The 15,122-nt window shown below is 48.6% G+C and overlaps 1 protein-coding gene across 3 annotated transcripts in view; it reads right to left on the bottom strand.

Moving 5' to 3' along the window:
* LRRK2 (leucine rich repeat kinase 2) overlaps positions 1–15,122 on the bottom strand; it is a 325,079-nt gene that overhangs the window by 154,511 nt on the left and 155,446 nt on the right. For all 3 annotated transcript variants that reach the window (XM_073573544.1, XM_073573542.1, XM_073573543.1), the window contains exon 31: positions 727–854. In XM_073573544.1, the coding sequence (XP_073429645.1) occupies positions 727–854 (128 nt within the window). The remainder of the gene's footprint in view (positions 1–726; positions 855–15,122) is intronic.

Raw genomic sequence — 15,122 nt, 5'->3', positions numbered from 1 at the left:
TGCTTAAATAAGGTTTTGTTTTCTTAAAACAGCTGACATGCCCTGGCTTTGATGCGGGCTCTCATCAAAGCGGGGGATCTGCCAATGGACGTACTATTGAGTCCAATGGCAGAAAGGGGTTAAAAAAAGTAAACATGGCAAATAGTTTGAATTCAAACACATGAGCTTATCTGCTTGTGCATATGTATGTGTATTATGTAATTCTTATTCTTGTCTAGGATCCGAAGGGAAATGTTTCTCCTTGCGGAGAGTGACATGTTAAGGCTGGTTTCAGACTTGCGTTGAGGAGGGCTGCGGATGGCAGCCTACTTCCTCCTTTCTTCCTCCGTGAAGCTCCGCCTACTGCCACTGTATGCAGATGTTTCTGCATGCGGCGATTTGACGTGAGGCGACCGCACTGAAACGCAAAATATTGCGCTTCTGTGCAGTCGCCACATGCGGACGCATCTGCATACAACGCATGTCCCTGCATACCCAATGTTAAAGATAGGTACGCAGGGAAATGCTGGACGCATGCGGCAGTAGGCGGTGCATGGGCGGAGCTTCATGGAGGAAGAAAGGAGGAAGTAGGCTGCCATCTGCTGCCCTCCTGAACACTAGTGTGAAACTAGCCTAAGTCTGTCATTTTCTGTTGCTCCCACCACTAAACGAAGGCTGTATTAGTGGAGTAGGCGTTTATATTTTTATTCTTTTATTAACATTATTTAATATCATACAAAAGATTACCTTTATGTTAAAGAGCCAAGGTTTTATTGCATCAACTTCTGAGGCCCCTTTGCTAAGATCATAAACGACGAGATACAAAGCACGTGGAGTCATAAAATGTGGATGAGTGCTATAAAACTCTTCTTGGCCTGAAACCAAACAAGTCACAATAATTAACCAACCAAATTCATGTTAGAAAAATTTGAAAAAAAAAAAGAAATAGCCAAAATAAAATTCAAAAGCCAAATTGTACATGTCACGATAATATAAATATGAAGGATGGTTTTCTTGATCATCACACTTTTCTAGAATAATCCAGGGCTTCACTGACACTCTCCGCAGACACACGCTGTGGGCTTTTGACCCCCCCAACTCCTTCTAACTACACACTCTCTGTAACGTGAGACTCCAGTGTGTGATTTCACCATCCCTCCTTCTACCAGCTAAAACTGGTAGGGCAGCTTCCAAACCGCATGGTGACCTTTTGTACACTTAAGAACTTAATAGTATGACATAACTTAACCCCAATTAGTGATACAGATATAAAAATTACATTCCGAATGTCCATCAATAGACCTACACACCAGTGAATTTTCTAAGCTCCAAACCCAGCAGTATCCGTGCAATGGATTTCTGCTTACCCTTAGCTGGCAGACAGTGTGTGTTTGAACTTAAATGAATGCCAATTTTAGGCTGAGTAAGATGATCATTTTGTCGTCCTCCTATGAGCTTCCCAGCCCGAGATATGAAATTAATAAGGTTTTAGCAAAAAGGGGATTGCTTCCATAGCTCCGCCCCCTCAGTGCTGTCACAAGCAGAGGGTATATGATCAGGAACCTCAGTCTAAGGTCATTCAGACCTGGGGGGAGACCGCGTATACCATCCATGCTGTGGGCTAAATCCTTGCCTTTGGGAACCCCATCACATGTTTACCATGGACTGAGATATCTGTAAGTGCTTATTTTCACCTTTAATCCTTCTTAATTTTTTAACTAGCTGATGAGCCCGGCATTGCCTGGGCATAGTAACCAACTGTGGTTAGTTATAACAAATTATAATGACCGTGCATCTAATCCTATCCTGTGTGATACTGACTGCTGAGCTGTGTATCTAATACTATTCTGTGTGACACTGTGTGCTGAGCTGCGTATCTAATCCTATCCTGTGTGATACTGTCTGCCAAGCTGTGTATCTATTCCTATCCTGTGATACTGACTGCTGAGCGACAGCGTGGCGAGGTTTGAGTGGTGACTTTTGTGTTTCGACGTTTATGTGGCGAGGTTGGTGTATGTGTGGTGAAATGTGTGCTGAGGGTGGTATATGTGTCAAGCATGTGGTAGTGTGTGGCGCATTTTGTGTGTGTGTTCATATCCCCGTGTTTGGTGAGTATCCCATGTCAAGGACCCACCTTAGCAACTGTACTGTATAAACTCTTTGGCGCCATCGCTCTCATTCTTTAAGTTCCCCTTGTTCACATCTGGCAGCTGTCAATTTGCCTCCAACACTTTTCCTTTCACTTTATTCCCATTATGTAGATAGGGGCAAAATTGTTTGGTGAATTAGAACGCGCAGGGTTAAAATTTCACCTCACAACATAGCCTATGACGCTCTCGGGGTCCAGACGTGTGACTGTGCCAAATTTTGTGGCTGTAGCTGCGACGGTGCGGATGCCAATACATACACTTTTTCCCCATTATGAAGATAGGGGCAAAACTGTTTGGTGAATTGGAACGCGCAGGGTTAAAATTTCGCCTCACAACATAGCCTATGATGCTCTCGGGGTCCAGACGTGTGACTGTGCCAAATTTTGTGGCTGTAGCTGCGATGCCAATCCCGGACATACACACATACATTCATACACACCCACATTGAGCTTTATATATTAGATTGCCTGTACATATTATAATTGTCTCAATTTGCAACATCTTTTTGTATATTTGTAAACACTGCCTACTTTTTGGAGTAAAATATAAAATTACTAGCTTCGTTTTCCTTGCTCTAATAAGTATCACCACAACCTCTGTGCTAAATTAAGCCAACACTACTGAATGGGAGGCTCCTGACCCGATCTTAATCAGAACCAGGAGCTGGTTGCAGCATAGTGTGTTCTGAGCGTTTGGGGAGACCCTGGCAGTGACGGACGGAGTTTGATAAGTGTATATCCCGCCTTGGACGGGGATTAGACATCTCCCTCACTGCAGCCTTCCCATTAGCCCGTACACGGGCGACTACTTATCCTAGGTGCAGTTCCCTGACTGACCTGAGGGTAAGGGGGGTGCCGGAGAGTTGCAAGTTCCAAACCGTAACTGGAAAGTGGAATATACATTAGTCCCTGCTAAAGAAGACCTGGGGGCAACCAAACACCCCCCAGTTCGTGACAAATTGATGGCAGCGGTGGGATAATCAAATATACCCCCCTGCAGTTCATGACAGTACACTCTTCAGAATAATTCATTGTGTAAACCTTAAACAAATATGGCAAACTTTTTCTCTTTCTTTGGATCATTAACTTTTTTATTTTTCTGGCAATATAGCCTAATGATGGCCTCAAATCTTTCCACTACAGTTTTAGTTTTGAATGATTTGTAAGATGCAATTTGTCTTAAAATTCAAAGTGAAAAAAATTCAGTCACGTAAAATTGTGAAAGAAATCAATTTCACCATTTTTGGGGGGTGGGGAGGAGGGATGTTGTCTTTATGGAATACATTCTATATGAAAACTTACTCTGAATCATTTTCTAGTAGCATCTTTATTATTCAACACATTGTGGTGAGTGAAGGCTTGTTTTTTATTTGCATTTATTGCATTGTTTAGGGAGGAGTAGTGCCTGAAAAACTAAAATTCTGGTATTTTGTTCTCATTTCTTGTTGATCAGTTTAGTTTTGTATTTTATCAACGTGGTGACACCAAATATATTACATATATTTTTATTGTACTTTAAGTGATGGAATGGAGGAGGTGATTTGAATTTCTGTATTATTTATACAGTGGGTACGGAAAGTATTCAGACTCCATTAAATTTTTCACCCTTTGTTTCATTGCAGCCATTTAGTAAATTCAAAAAACTTCATTTTTTTTCTCATTAATGTATACTCTGCACCCTATCTTGATTGAAAAAAACAAAACAAAAACTGAAATATCACATGGTCATGAGTATTCAAACCCTTTTCTCAGTATTGAATAGAAGCACCCTTTTGAGCTAGTACAGTCATGTGTCTTCTTGGGAATGATGCAACAAGTTTTTCACACCTGGATTTGGGGCTCCTCTGCAATTTTTCCTTGCAGATCCTCTCCAGTTCCGTCAGGTTGGATGGTGAACATTGGTGGACAGCCGTTTTCAGGTCTCTTCAGAGATGTTCAAATGGGTTTAGGTCAGGGCTCTGGCTAGGCCAGTCAAGAATGGTCACAGAGCTGTTCTGAAGCCACTCCTTTGTTACTTGAGCTGTGTGCTTTGGGTCAATGTCTTGTTGGAAGGTGAGCTTTCTGCCAAGTCTGAGGTCCAGAGCACTTTGGAAGAGGTTTTCATCCAGGATATCTCTGTACTTGACTGCATTCATGTTTCCTTCATTTGCAACCAGTTGTCCTGTCCCTGCAGCTGAAAAACACCCCCATAACATGATGCTGCCTGCCACCACCATGTTTCATTGTTGGGATTGTATTGGGCAGGTGATGAGCAGTGCCTGGTTTTCTCCACACATACAGTATTGCTCAAAATTATAATCAAAAGTTTTATCTTTGTCTCTTCAGGCCAGAGAATTATTTATTTCTCATAGTCTGGGAGTCCTTCTTGTTTATTTTAGCAAACTCTATGCGGGCTTTCATATGTCTGACACGGAGGAGAGGCTTCCGTCGGGCAACTCTACCATAAAGGCCCGACTGGTGGAGGGCTCCAGTGATAGTTGACTTTGTGGAACTTTCTCCCATCTCCCTACTGTATCTGTGGAGCTCAGTCACAGTGATCTTGGTGTTGTTCTTTACCTCTCTCACCAAGGCTCTTCTCCCAAGATTGCTCAGTTTGGCTAGACGGCCAAGTCTAGGAAGACTTCTGGTGGTCCAAAACTTCTTCCAGTTAAGGATTATGGAGGCCACTGTGCTCTTAGGAACCTTGAGTAATGAAGAAATTCTTTTGTAACCTTGGCCAGATGTGTGCTTTGACACAATTCTGTCTCAGCTCCTTGGCCAGTTCCTTTGACCTCATAATTCTCATTTGGTCTGACATGCACTGTGAGCTGTGAGGTCTTATACAGACAGCTGTTTGACTTTAAAAATAAAGTCCTATCAGTTTAATTAAACACAGCTGGACTCCAATGAAGGAGTAGAACCATCTCAAGGAGAATCACAAGAAAATGGACAGCATGTGACTTAAATATGAGTGTCTGAGCAAAGGGTCTGAATACTTATGACCATGTGATATTTCAGTTTTCTTTCCTAATAAATTTGCAAAAATTTCAGCATTTCTGTTTTATTCAGTTAAGATGGGGAGCAGAGTATACATTAATGAGAAAAAAATGAATTCATTTGAATTTACCAAATGGCTGCAATGAAACATGGATTTTTGTAATAAACTCACCGTAAAATCCTTTTCTCCGAGACGCTCATTGGGGGACACAGATACTGGGGTGTATGCTTCTGCCGCTAGGAGGCTGACACTAAGTGAAAAAAGAGGTTAGCTCCTCCTCCGTCGTATACACCCTCGCCCCTATTACGGGCGGAAATCAGTTTAGTGCCAAAGCAGTAGGAGGACAACAAAATCAGCCTTAATACAGGTACAACATGTCCAGAAAAGGACCACCGTTATATCACATAAATAAATGCGTATTAATTAAACAAAAACAGCGCGAACTGGCTAATAGGGTGGGTGCTGTGTCCCCCAATGAGTGTCTCGGAGAAAAGGATTTTACGGTGAGTTTATCACAAAAATCCATGTTTCTCCTTCACCTCATTGGGGGACACAGATACTGTGGGACGTCCTAAAGCAGTCCCTGAGTGGGAGATTGAGTCACCAATCCAAGCTACATGCACCTCTTGTTTAAAGGTGCGCCACCGCTGCTTGGGGAATCCTTCTACCCAAGCTCGCATCCGCCAAGGCCAGAGTATGACTACTATAATGTCTGGCAAATGTGTGCAAGCTGGACCAGGTTTCTGCTTTGCAAACCTGTTCCGCCGAAGCGCCCAAGAGGCGCCCACTGCCCGAGTAGAGTGCGCTCTGATTCCTGCTGGAATCGGCGTACCTCTAATGCGGTAGGACTCCTGAATAGTCAAACGAATTCATCTGGCTATGGTCGATTTTGAGGCAGCGAGTCCTTTCCTGCGCCCTTCGGGGAGCACGAACAGCGTGTCCGTCTTGACGAAAGGGTGCCGTCCGCGACACGTACCTCCGGAGGGCTCTTACCAGGTCTAACGTGTGAAGAGCCTTTTCCACACGGTGCACCGGTGCTGGAAAAACCACCATGGTTACTTACCGGTAGCCGTTTTTTCCGGAACCCATGACAGCACCACCTGAGAGAGGGATCCGCCCCGCCAGGACAGGAACCTACTGAGACATAAGGGGTGGCACCTCTCCCCCGCTTCAGTTGGGTTACAGAGCACTGAGAGGACTTCCCGGTTAGTTACATGTTTAATCCAACACCACAACACTCAAAAAACACCCTACTAATTGTGCACACCCATATGGTGAAAAGGGGGGGAATATACGGGTGCTGTCATGGGTTCCGGAAAAACCGACTACCGGTAAGTAACCATGGTGGTTTTCCCTTCACCCATGACAGCACCACCTGAGAGATTTTTGGAGATTCGAAACACCTTAGGGAGGGACCACCGCTTGCAGCACCCTTCTACCAAAGGTTAAGTCAGCAGAGGAGGATAGATTCAACCTATAGTGCTTAAAGAAGGTTGAAGGTGAGGCCCAGGTAGCGGCCTTACAAATCTGTTCGATCGATACCTCTGCTTTTTCGGCCCAGGAGGTCGCCACGGCTCTGGTGGAATGAGCATTGATGCTGTCAGGAATCGGGATACCACTAGCTGTGTAGGCTACACTAATGGCCTTCCTAATCCATCTAGCAATAGTCCCTTTTGAAACCCCATAGCCTTTCCTGGCACCCTGAAAAGCTACGAACAGGGACTGGGACCTCCTCCACTGGCTAGTCATAGATATGTATTCTACGAGAGCTCTCTTAACATCCAGATTATGGAACTTTTCCTCCCCCAGATTTTTTGGGTTCTCGCAGAAAGATGGAAGGACAATTTCTTGGCCCCGATGAAAATCTGATGCTACTTTGGGCAGATAAGCAGGGTCTGTTCTTAACACTACCCTATCCTGAAAGACTTGCGTATAAGGTGGATTTACTGAGAGAGCCTGTAAATCGCTTATCCTGCGGGCTGAAGTGAGGGCCACTAACAGGATTGTTTTTAGGGTCAGAAACTTTAGGGGTAGCTGATGTAATGGCTCATACGGATCTTTTGTAAGGGGCTCTAGCACTAGGTTTAAATCCCAGGGGGCTATCCGGGGCATTGGGATAGGCCTAGCTCTATGGCAGGATTTAATAAATCTGGCTACCCATCTATTTGATGCCAATTTGCAGTTGTAGAGCGCCCCTAGTGCAGACACCTGAACTTTAAGTGTGTTCACTGCTAACCCCATCTGCAACCCCGATTGTAAGAACTTCAGGATGGCATTAATCGGGGGATCTTTCCCTAACGGCCTACCTAAGAACTGCAGGAACTTATTCCATGTTCTGCCGTAGATGTTAGTCGTCACTGGTTTCCTACTCTTTAGCAGGGTGGCCACCAACCCGGGGGAGAACCCTCTATCCGTTAAAAGCGACCTTTCAAATTCCACGCCGTCAGATGGAATCCTTTGACCTGAGCGTGGAATATTGGACCTTGAGCTAGTAGGTCCGGGATTTCTGGTAGAACCCATGGATCGGAGAGGGACATCCTTCATAGCAGAGCAAACCAGGGCCTTTTTGGCCAAAATGGAGCTATTAGAATCACCCTGGCCTGATCGTTCCTGATTTTTCTGACAACTGTTGGGATCAGAGCCACTGGGGGGAACGCATAAGCTAGCCTGAAGTTCCACTGGATGTGCAATGAGTCCACTGCCCATGGATTTTCTCTCGGGTTTAGAGAGCAGAACTTTTCTGTTTGCCTGTTGTGTTTGTTGGCAAAGAGGTCTATCACCGGTTTCCCCCAAAGCTGAGTTATTTTTTGAAAAATGGACCGGTTTAGCGCCCATTCCCCCTGCTTCAGGGTATTGCGACTCGAAGTCTGCCTCTATGTTTTCTGCCCCTTTTATATGTAAGGCTGTCAAGGAGTGTAGGTGTTCTTCTGCTCTGCTCAGAATGTCTGTCGCCGCTTCCATTAAGGAGTGTGATCTTGTCCCTCCTTGGTGGTTGATGTATGCCACTACTACCTTGTTGTCTGACATGATGCGTACATTTCGACCCTGGAGTAGCGGAATGAAGTGACTTAGAGCCTTGCTCACCGCCCACAGTTCTCTCAGGTTGGAGGATGCTTCCCTTTCTTGACGAGTCCAGGAACCCTGACCTGTGATGCCCTTTAGGTGTGCCCCCCACCCCGAGGAGCTTGCATCTGTTAAGATTATATCTGACGTCTGTCTGTCCCACGGTATTCCCAAGGTCAGATTTTTCTTGTCCAGCCACCAATTGAGAGAGTCTCTGGTTTTTAAGGAAAGCTCCAGCTTTCCTTCTAAACGCCCTCTTAGCGATCTTTGTGCTGTTAGTATCTCCCACTGGAGTTGCCGGGTGTGAAACTGAGCCCACCTGACCGCCGGAATACAGGATGTTAGGGTACCTAGCAGGGACATTGCTCTTCTTAAAGTCACACGTGGTTGGTTTTGGCCCGTGAAGGCCAGATTCTGCACCTTTTCTATTTTGGACTCTGGGAGCAGACACTCTTGCTTTTCTGAGTCTAGTACGAATCCTAGGAAGGTCTGTTGTTTTAGGGGTTGCAATTTTGATTTTTTGAAATTGACTATCCACCCTAATTCCTGCAAGGTGTTGATCACCCGGGTCAACTGCGCTGTACAGTGGTCCTCTGAGCTGCCTACTATGAGAAAATCGTCCAGGTATGGTATTATGACCGTGTCGTGAATCCGGAGAAAGGCAGTCACTTCCGCTATGACTTTGGTGAAAACTCTCGGGGCTATAGATATGCCAAACGGAAGAGCCCTGAACTGAAAGTGCCTTAGCGTGCCTTGAATATAAAGTGCTACCCTCAAGTATTTCTGGTAATCTGGGTGGATAGGGATGTGATAATACACATCCTTTAAATCGACCACGGCCATGAAGCAATCTTGGTGTAGCAGCTTCACCGCCGTAGTTACTGATTCCATCTTGAAGGTCGAGTTCCTTATCCATAGATTGAGCCGTTTGAGATTTATGATTGTCCTGAAAGTTTGATCGGGTTTTTTTTATCAGAAAAAGGGGTGAATAAAACCCCTTCCCTTCCTGTAGGCGTGGTACCTCGGAGAGTACCCGCTTGTCTATCAGGCTCAGGATCTCTGTTTCTAAGTCCACCTGCTCTTCGGTCACCTTCCTGATGGGTGTGATGACGACCACGGATTTTGGCTGACGGATGAAGGGAATTTTCAGGCCTTTTGTTAGGATGGTTAGGATCCAGGCGTTGGAGGAGATCTTCTCCCAGGTTTGGAAAAAGAGTGCCAATCTCCCCCCCCAATGGAATACTGGCGTCACTGTGGCGACTTTTTTGAGGTGGAGGTACCTCCACCAAACATAAATCCCGATTCTTTTTTTCTTTTATCCTCCCATCTTCTCCTGTCAGCAGGAGGGCGCCCCCTATTGAATCTTCCCCTCCGAAAGGGCTGTCTCCTCTGATCCATAGGAAATCTGGGGAAGCCTTTTTTCTTATCGCCTGCTTTCTCCAGTATATCGTCCAAGTTCTTGCCGAACAAGAATCGACCGTCGCAGGGGAGAGAGCATAATTTGGCCTTGGACTGAAGGTCACCCGGACAGCCCTTAAGCCATAATGCGCGTCTAGCAGCATTTGATAGTGACGCTGCCCTGGCTGTCATCCGCATAGAGTCCGCCGAGGTATCGGCCAAAAAAGCTGCTGCCCCGTGCAAGAGATACATCTCCGATAAGATTTTCTCTCTTGGGACCCTTGAAGCCAGCTTTTCTTCTAACTGCTGCAGCCAGATCATGAGGGAGCGTGCCGTACAAGTACCCGCTATTGCCGGTTTTAGTCCTCCTGCTGTCGCTTCCCATGCGTGCCTCAAATATGAGTCCGCCTTTTTGTCTAGTGGGTCTCTAAGAACCCCTGCGTCTTCCAGGGGCAGGGCCGACCTTTTGGAGGATCTGGACACCGCTGCATCTATTTTGGGGATTTTGTCCCATATCTCTGCATCCTTATGCTCGAAGGGATATCGTCTCTTGAAAGTGGATGGAAGGGCCCCCGATTTTTCGGGCTTTTTCCACTCTTTCTCAATAAGTGCCTGGATCTTCTCGTTTACCGGAAAGGTCCGTTTTTTCCTCTCCTGAAGCCCACCAAATATAACATCCTCTAGGGTTTTAGCCGCCTTTTCTTCCTGTAGGCCCATTGTAGCTCTGATGGCCTTTAGGAGGGCGTCTGTGTCTTCTACAGGGAAACATGGTTTACCCGCCATGTCGCTGTCTGAGGAGTCTGAGGAGTCTGATTTTTCCGCCTGAGATGACATTGACGCGGAATCCGAGGGGGAACTAGGGGGATCCTTCCTGGTTTTTTCCCTTTTTTCAATAGGGACTTAATTGAGCCTTCCATTTCTGACCTTAGGGCAGATATCAGATTGGCTGCGAAACTAGGCGCTTCCTCCGCCATAGTCCGCTGAATGCACGCAGCACAGAGATCTTTTTGCCAATCTCTTGCTAGGGGAGATTTACATATAGCACAATCCCTATTGTTCTTCTTGATTCCCGCTTTCCTAGACCTTTCCTACAGGGTGAAGCATACAACAGAAGCCCTATTAACATAAATGCTAGCATTCACGAAGATCACTCACCACCCGAAATCAAGGGTACCGGACTCGGAGGCTGCCTCGGGGCACGTGACCTGCGTTCTTTGGATCTTGCTGAAACCCCGACCTGCGGCTGGGGCGACTGCTGCTGGAATGGCTTCCATGCTTTCTGCCAGAGGGCTGAGAGGGAGGCAGGGACGCTGAACGTTCCTGCTCTGACTCCATGTTGCACCGCCGTCTGCTTCCTTCTTTAAATATCGCGCCTCCGCTCAGGTGAGCGTCTCTCCCCTCCCCCCTGCGACCGCCGGCCACTTCAGAAAGCCGGCCGGCGTCGCACCCGGCGCCATTAAACCGTCGCCCTTCTCTGACGTCAGCCGGCGCACCCAGCATGTAATGCGCCGCCGACGCCAGCGGCCGGAAGAAGCCAGCGTCTCTCCCCTGCTATGGGGATCGAGATGCGGCGTGCGCGAGGGGAGGGCGGCGCGGTGGGGGCTTCCCGCAGACCCCGGAGATCCCACCGACGCCCGCACGATCCCGGAACCCCGGAGGGCCCGGGGACTGCGCATCCAGCACCCGACGGCCGGCGCTGCAGGTGAGACACCTGTTCTTCCTGCGCCGGGACGGGGCTGGGTCCTTTTTCTTCGCCCATGACCGGCACCGCCGACAGTGGGGTTCCTTCCAGGACAGGAACCCAACTGAAGCGGGGGAGAGGTGCCACCCCTTATGTCTCAGTAGGTTCCTGTCCTGGCGGGGCGGATCCCTCTCTCAGGTGGTGCTGTCATGGGTGAAGGGAAAAATGAAGGCAAAACAACATCTTCATTAATGTGAAAAGAGGACACGACTTTCGGCAGACAAGGAGGGGCTGGTCTGAGCCCCACCTTATCCCTATGGAAAGTGAGGAACAGAGCTCGGCAGGATAGGGCCGCCAGCTCTGCAGCCCGCCTGATGGAAATTATGGCCACTAGGAACCCCACTTTCCAGGAAAAGATACCTCAAAGAGATATCCTGAAGCGGTTCAAATAGAGCCTCCTGTAGAACACTTAGGACCATTTTAAGGTCCCAGGCATCCATAGGCGCCTTATAGGGAGGTACTAAGTGGGAGACTCCCTGAATGAAAAGTCTTCACCTGCAAATTGGTAGCAATTCTGTGCTGGAACAGGACGGATAAGACCGATATTTGTCTCCTGAGGGAACTAGGGGCAAAGCCCGAGTCTAATGCTCTACCGACTGAGCTATCCGGGCTCTCTAAGCCCGACTGGAGAAAAACCAAGATGTTGGGGATCGAGAAGCTCAGCGGAGAAACACTGCGGCCTCGACACCAAGCAAAGAACACCTTCCAGGTGTGGTGGTAAATTCGTGCTGAAGCAGGCTTTCAGGCGCTAATCATTGCAGCGACCACCTCGCTTCCAAACCCTGCCTGGGTTAGAATCCAAGATTCAACGGCCATGCCGTCAATCACCGGGTCCCTGAGTTTGGGTACCAAATCGGCCCTTGAGACCGTAGATCTGGACGCTCTGGCAGGTGCCAAGGAACGTCGGCGAGCAGCTGCATTAGGTCTGCGCCCCCCGCTCGCCGGGGCCAGTCTGGGGCAAGCAGAATCGCCGGCACCCCTTTCGTCTTGATCTTTTTGATGCTTCTCGGAAGTAGTGGCAGTGGGGGAAATAGATATGGGAGGCGAACTGGTTCCATGGCAGAACCAACGCGTCCACTGCGAATGCCTGCGGGTCCCTGGCCTGAGCGACATATGTGGGCACCTTGGCATTCACTTTGGAAGCCATCAGGTCCATATCCGGAGCTCCCCACAGTTGACAAATCTGCTGAAAAACTTCGGGATGTAGAGACCACTCTCCGGACACAAGCCCCTGCCGACTGAGAAAGTCTGCCGCCCAATTTTCCACGCCCGGGATGTGGACAGCCGAAATCACCGAGTGGTTTGCTTGGGCCCACTGAAGAATGTGCCCCACCTCGCGCATGGTTGCTCTGCTGCGGGTGCCCCCTTGATGATTTATGTAAGCCACCACCGTGGCGTTGTCTGATTGATTCCGGACGGGGCGGCCTGCTAGAAAGTGATAAAACTTTTGCAGAGCCAGCCGAATTGCTCGTAACTCCAATAAGTTGATCGGGAGGCGTGCCTCCTGTGGCGACCACCGTTCCTGGGTTGTGTGGTGGCGAGACACCGCTCCCCCACCGAGGAGACTGGTGTCGGTTGTCATTACCAGCCAATGATCTGGGGGGGAAAAGGTTTCCCCTGGGCCAGAGAGGAACTGGTTATCCACCATCCGAGCGACTGCCTGACTTGAGAGGACAGTCGGCACCGCCGACTGAGCGTGAAAGGATTCTTGTCCCAGGCTGACAAGAGGGCGTGCTGCAGGGGGCGAAGGTGGAACTGGGTGACAGGTATCGCTTCCATTGCCGCCACTATTTTCCCTAGAATCCTCATCCCGGATCGGATGGTATGAGGGACTGGTTGGCGAAGTGTCCGAACTCTCTGCCGAAGAGTTAGCGCCTTTTCCTGAGGGAGAATTACCAACCCTCGGCAAATGTCGAAGATCATTCCTAGGAAGGAGATCCTCTGAGCTGGCACAAGGGATGACTTCTATGCATTGACCAACCATCCTAAGCGGGCAAGAGTATCTAGCGTGATGTTGACCTTTTCCTCGCATGCCCGTATTGACGGGTCCTTGACCAAGAGGTCGTCCAGATAAGGCAAGACAACTATGCCTTGAGAATGCAGTGTGGCCATGACAACTGCCATAACCTTTGTGAACACTCTTGGAGCCATGGCTATCCCGAAGGGTAGCGCTACGAACTGAAAATGTTGATCGCTGATGGCGAAGCGTAGAAACCTCTGATGAGAAGGAAAAATGGGAATATGCAGATATATGCGTCCTGGATGTCTATTGAAGCCAAGTATTCTCACTGCTCCATGGTCGATATGACTGGACGGAGAGACTCCATCTGGAAATTTCTGATCCTGATGAATTTGTTCAGAAGCTTCAGGTCCAAACAAGCCTGACAGACCCGTCCTTTTTGGGAACCACAAAAAGGTTGGAATGGAACGCCTGAGCTCCTTCGTGTGCACTGGAAGAATGACTCCGTTGTGCTGGAGCGATTTGATGCCTCCCAATAGAGCCCTTGCCTTGGCATCCACCCTGGGAAGCCAGGAAAGAAAAAGTCGTTTTGGAGGATATCTGACAAATTCTATTTTGTAACCTGAGGCCACCAACTTCTTACCCATGCATCGTGCGTGACACTGAACCAGACTCGGCGAAACCAGAGTAGCCGGCCGCCCACCTTGCTGGTGTCGTCTGGCAAGCGCCTCGAGTCATTTGGCTGATGATCTTTGGGATCTGGATCCCCTCGATCTGGATGTTGAGTTTGCATTCTCCCCAATGGGTTGGTTCTTATGAGACCTGCCGCCCCAATCATGGTTGGGGAGGCCTGAAGCGGCGGAATAGGCCGCGGTGGTCCACCCGGGGTTGGGAAAGGCCAAAAACGAGCCTAAAAAGGGTGGCGAAAAGGCAGTTTGACTTTTTGTTGAGGGAGAAACACACTCTTTCCTCCTGTGGAGTCAGAGATAAGTTTATCCAACTTTTCCATGGCCATGCCATGTCCTTAACTATAGAGCTCTTCTGATAGCAATTGTGTTAGCGGCAGCAAGTGCCGAGCAATTGGCAGCATCCAAAGACGCCTTGATAACGTAATCTCCGGCCACAGCGATCTGACTCGCGATTTCCAATCTTTCTGCAGGTAGCTATTGCTCCTGCGCGACCCTGTTTAATGATTCTGACCATGAGATCATGGCCTTGGCTACCCCAGTTGCTGCGAACGAGGGAGAGAGTGCTGATCCTGACGCCTCATATACTGAGCACACTGAGCTCTCTATGAGGCGATCCGTGGGATCCTTAATAGAGGAAACGCTAGGCCCGGATAACAGGGTTATAGCGGCTAGGGCGACACCGGTGGATCCACCGTCGGAGATTCTGTCCATTTTTTACGGAGGTCCGGGGAAAATGGAACCTTGCTTCGAGTGTCTTTTAACCTGAGAACGCCTGTTTGGTCGTTCTCTGTGTCGCTGTACTCTTATCAAACTCAGGGTGAGAGGAAAAAATTCTGTGCGGCCGCTTCACTCGCTTAAATGCCACTCTATGCCCCGTAGCCGCTGTGGGATCATCCTCAATCCCCAGGGTCTGATTAACGGCTTCTATGAGGCTGTCCACTGTTTCACGTGATCCTGGAGTGTCCAGGTCAAGGGGCTCGTCTGAGTCGCAATCTGAGGTCTGCTCGCTATCAACCACTGGTGACGGGGAGCGAGAAGCAGAGCTTACGGATGCCAAGGCACCGGATGGACTGGGCGACACCGCGTGGATTCGTTTCCCTTGGATCTGCCTGAAGTGAGAGCGGCCCCTGGGCGAGAGGCTTTTGTGAGGTGGAGGTTCCCTCTAA

This window comes from Dendrobates tinctorius, unplaced genomic scaffold (genome assembly GCF_039654945.1).
Source record: "Dendrobates tinctorius isolate UK_male_01 unplaced genomic scaffold, ASM3965494v1 ptg000035l, whole genome shotgun sequence".
Taxonomy (NCBI): Eukaryota; Metazoa; Chordata; class Amphibia; order Anura; family Dendrobatidae; genus Dendrobates; species Dendrobates tinctorius.
Note: the sequence above shows the minus strand (reverse complement) of the source record. Positions and strands in the feature narration are given on the sequence as shown.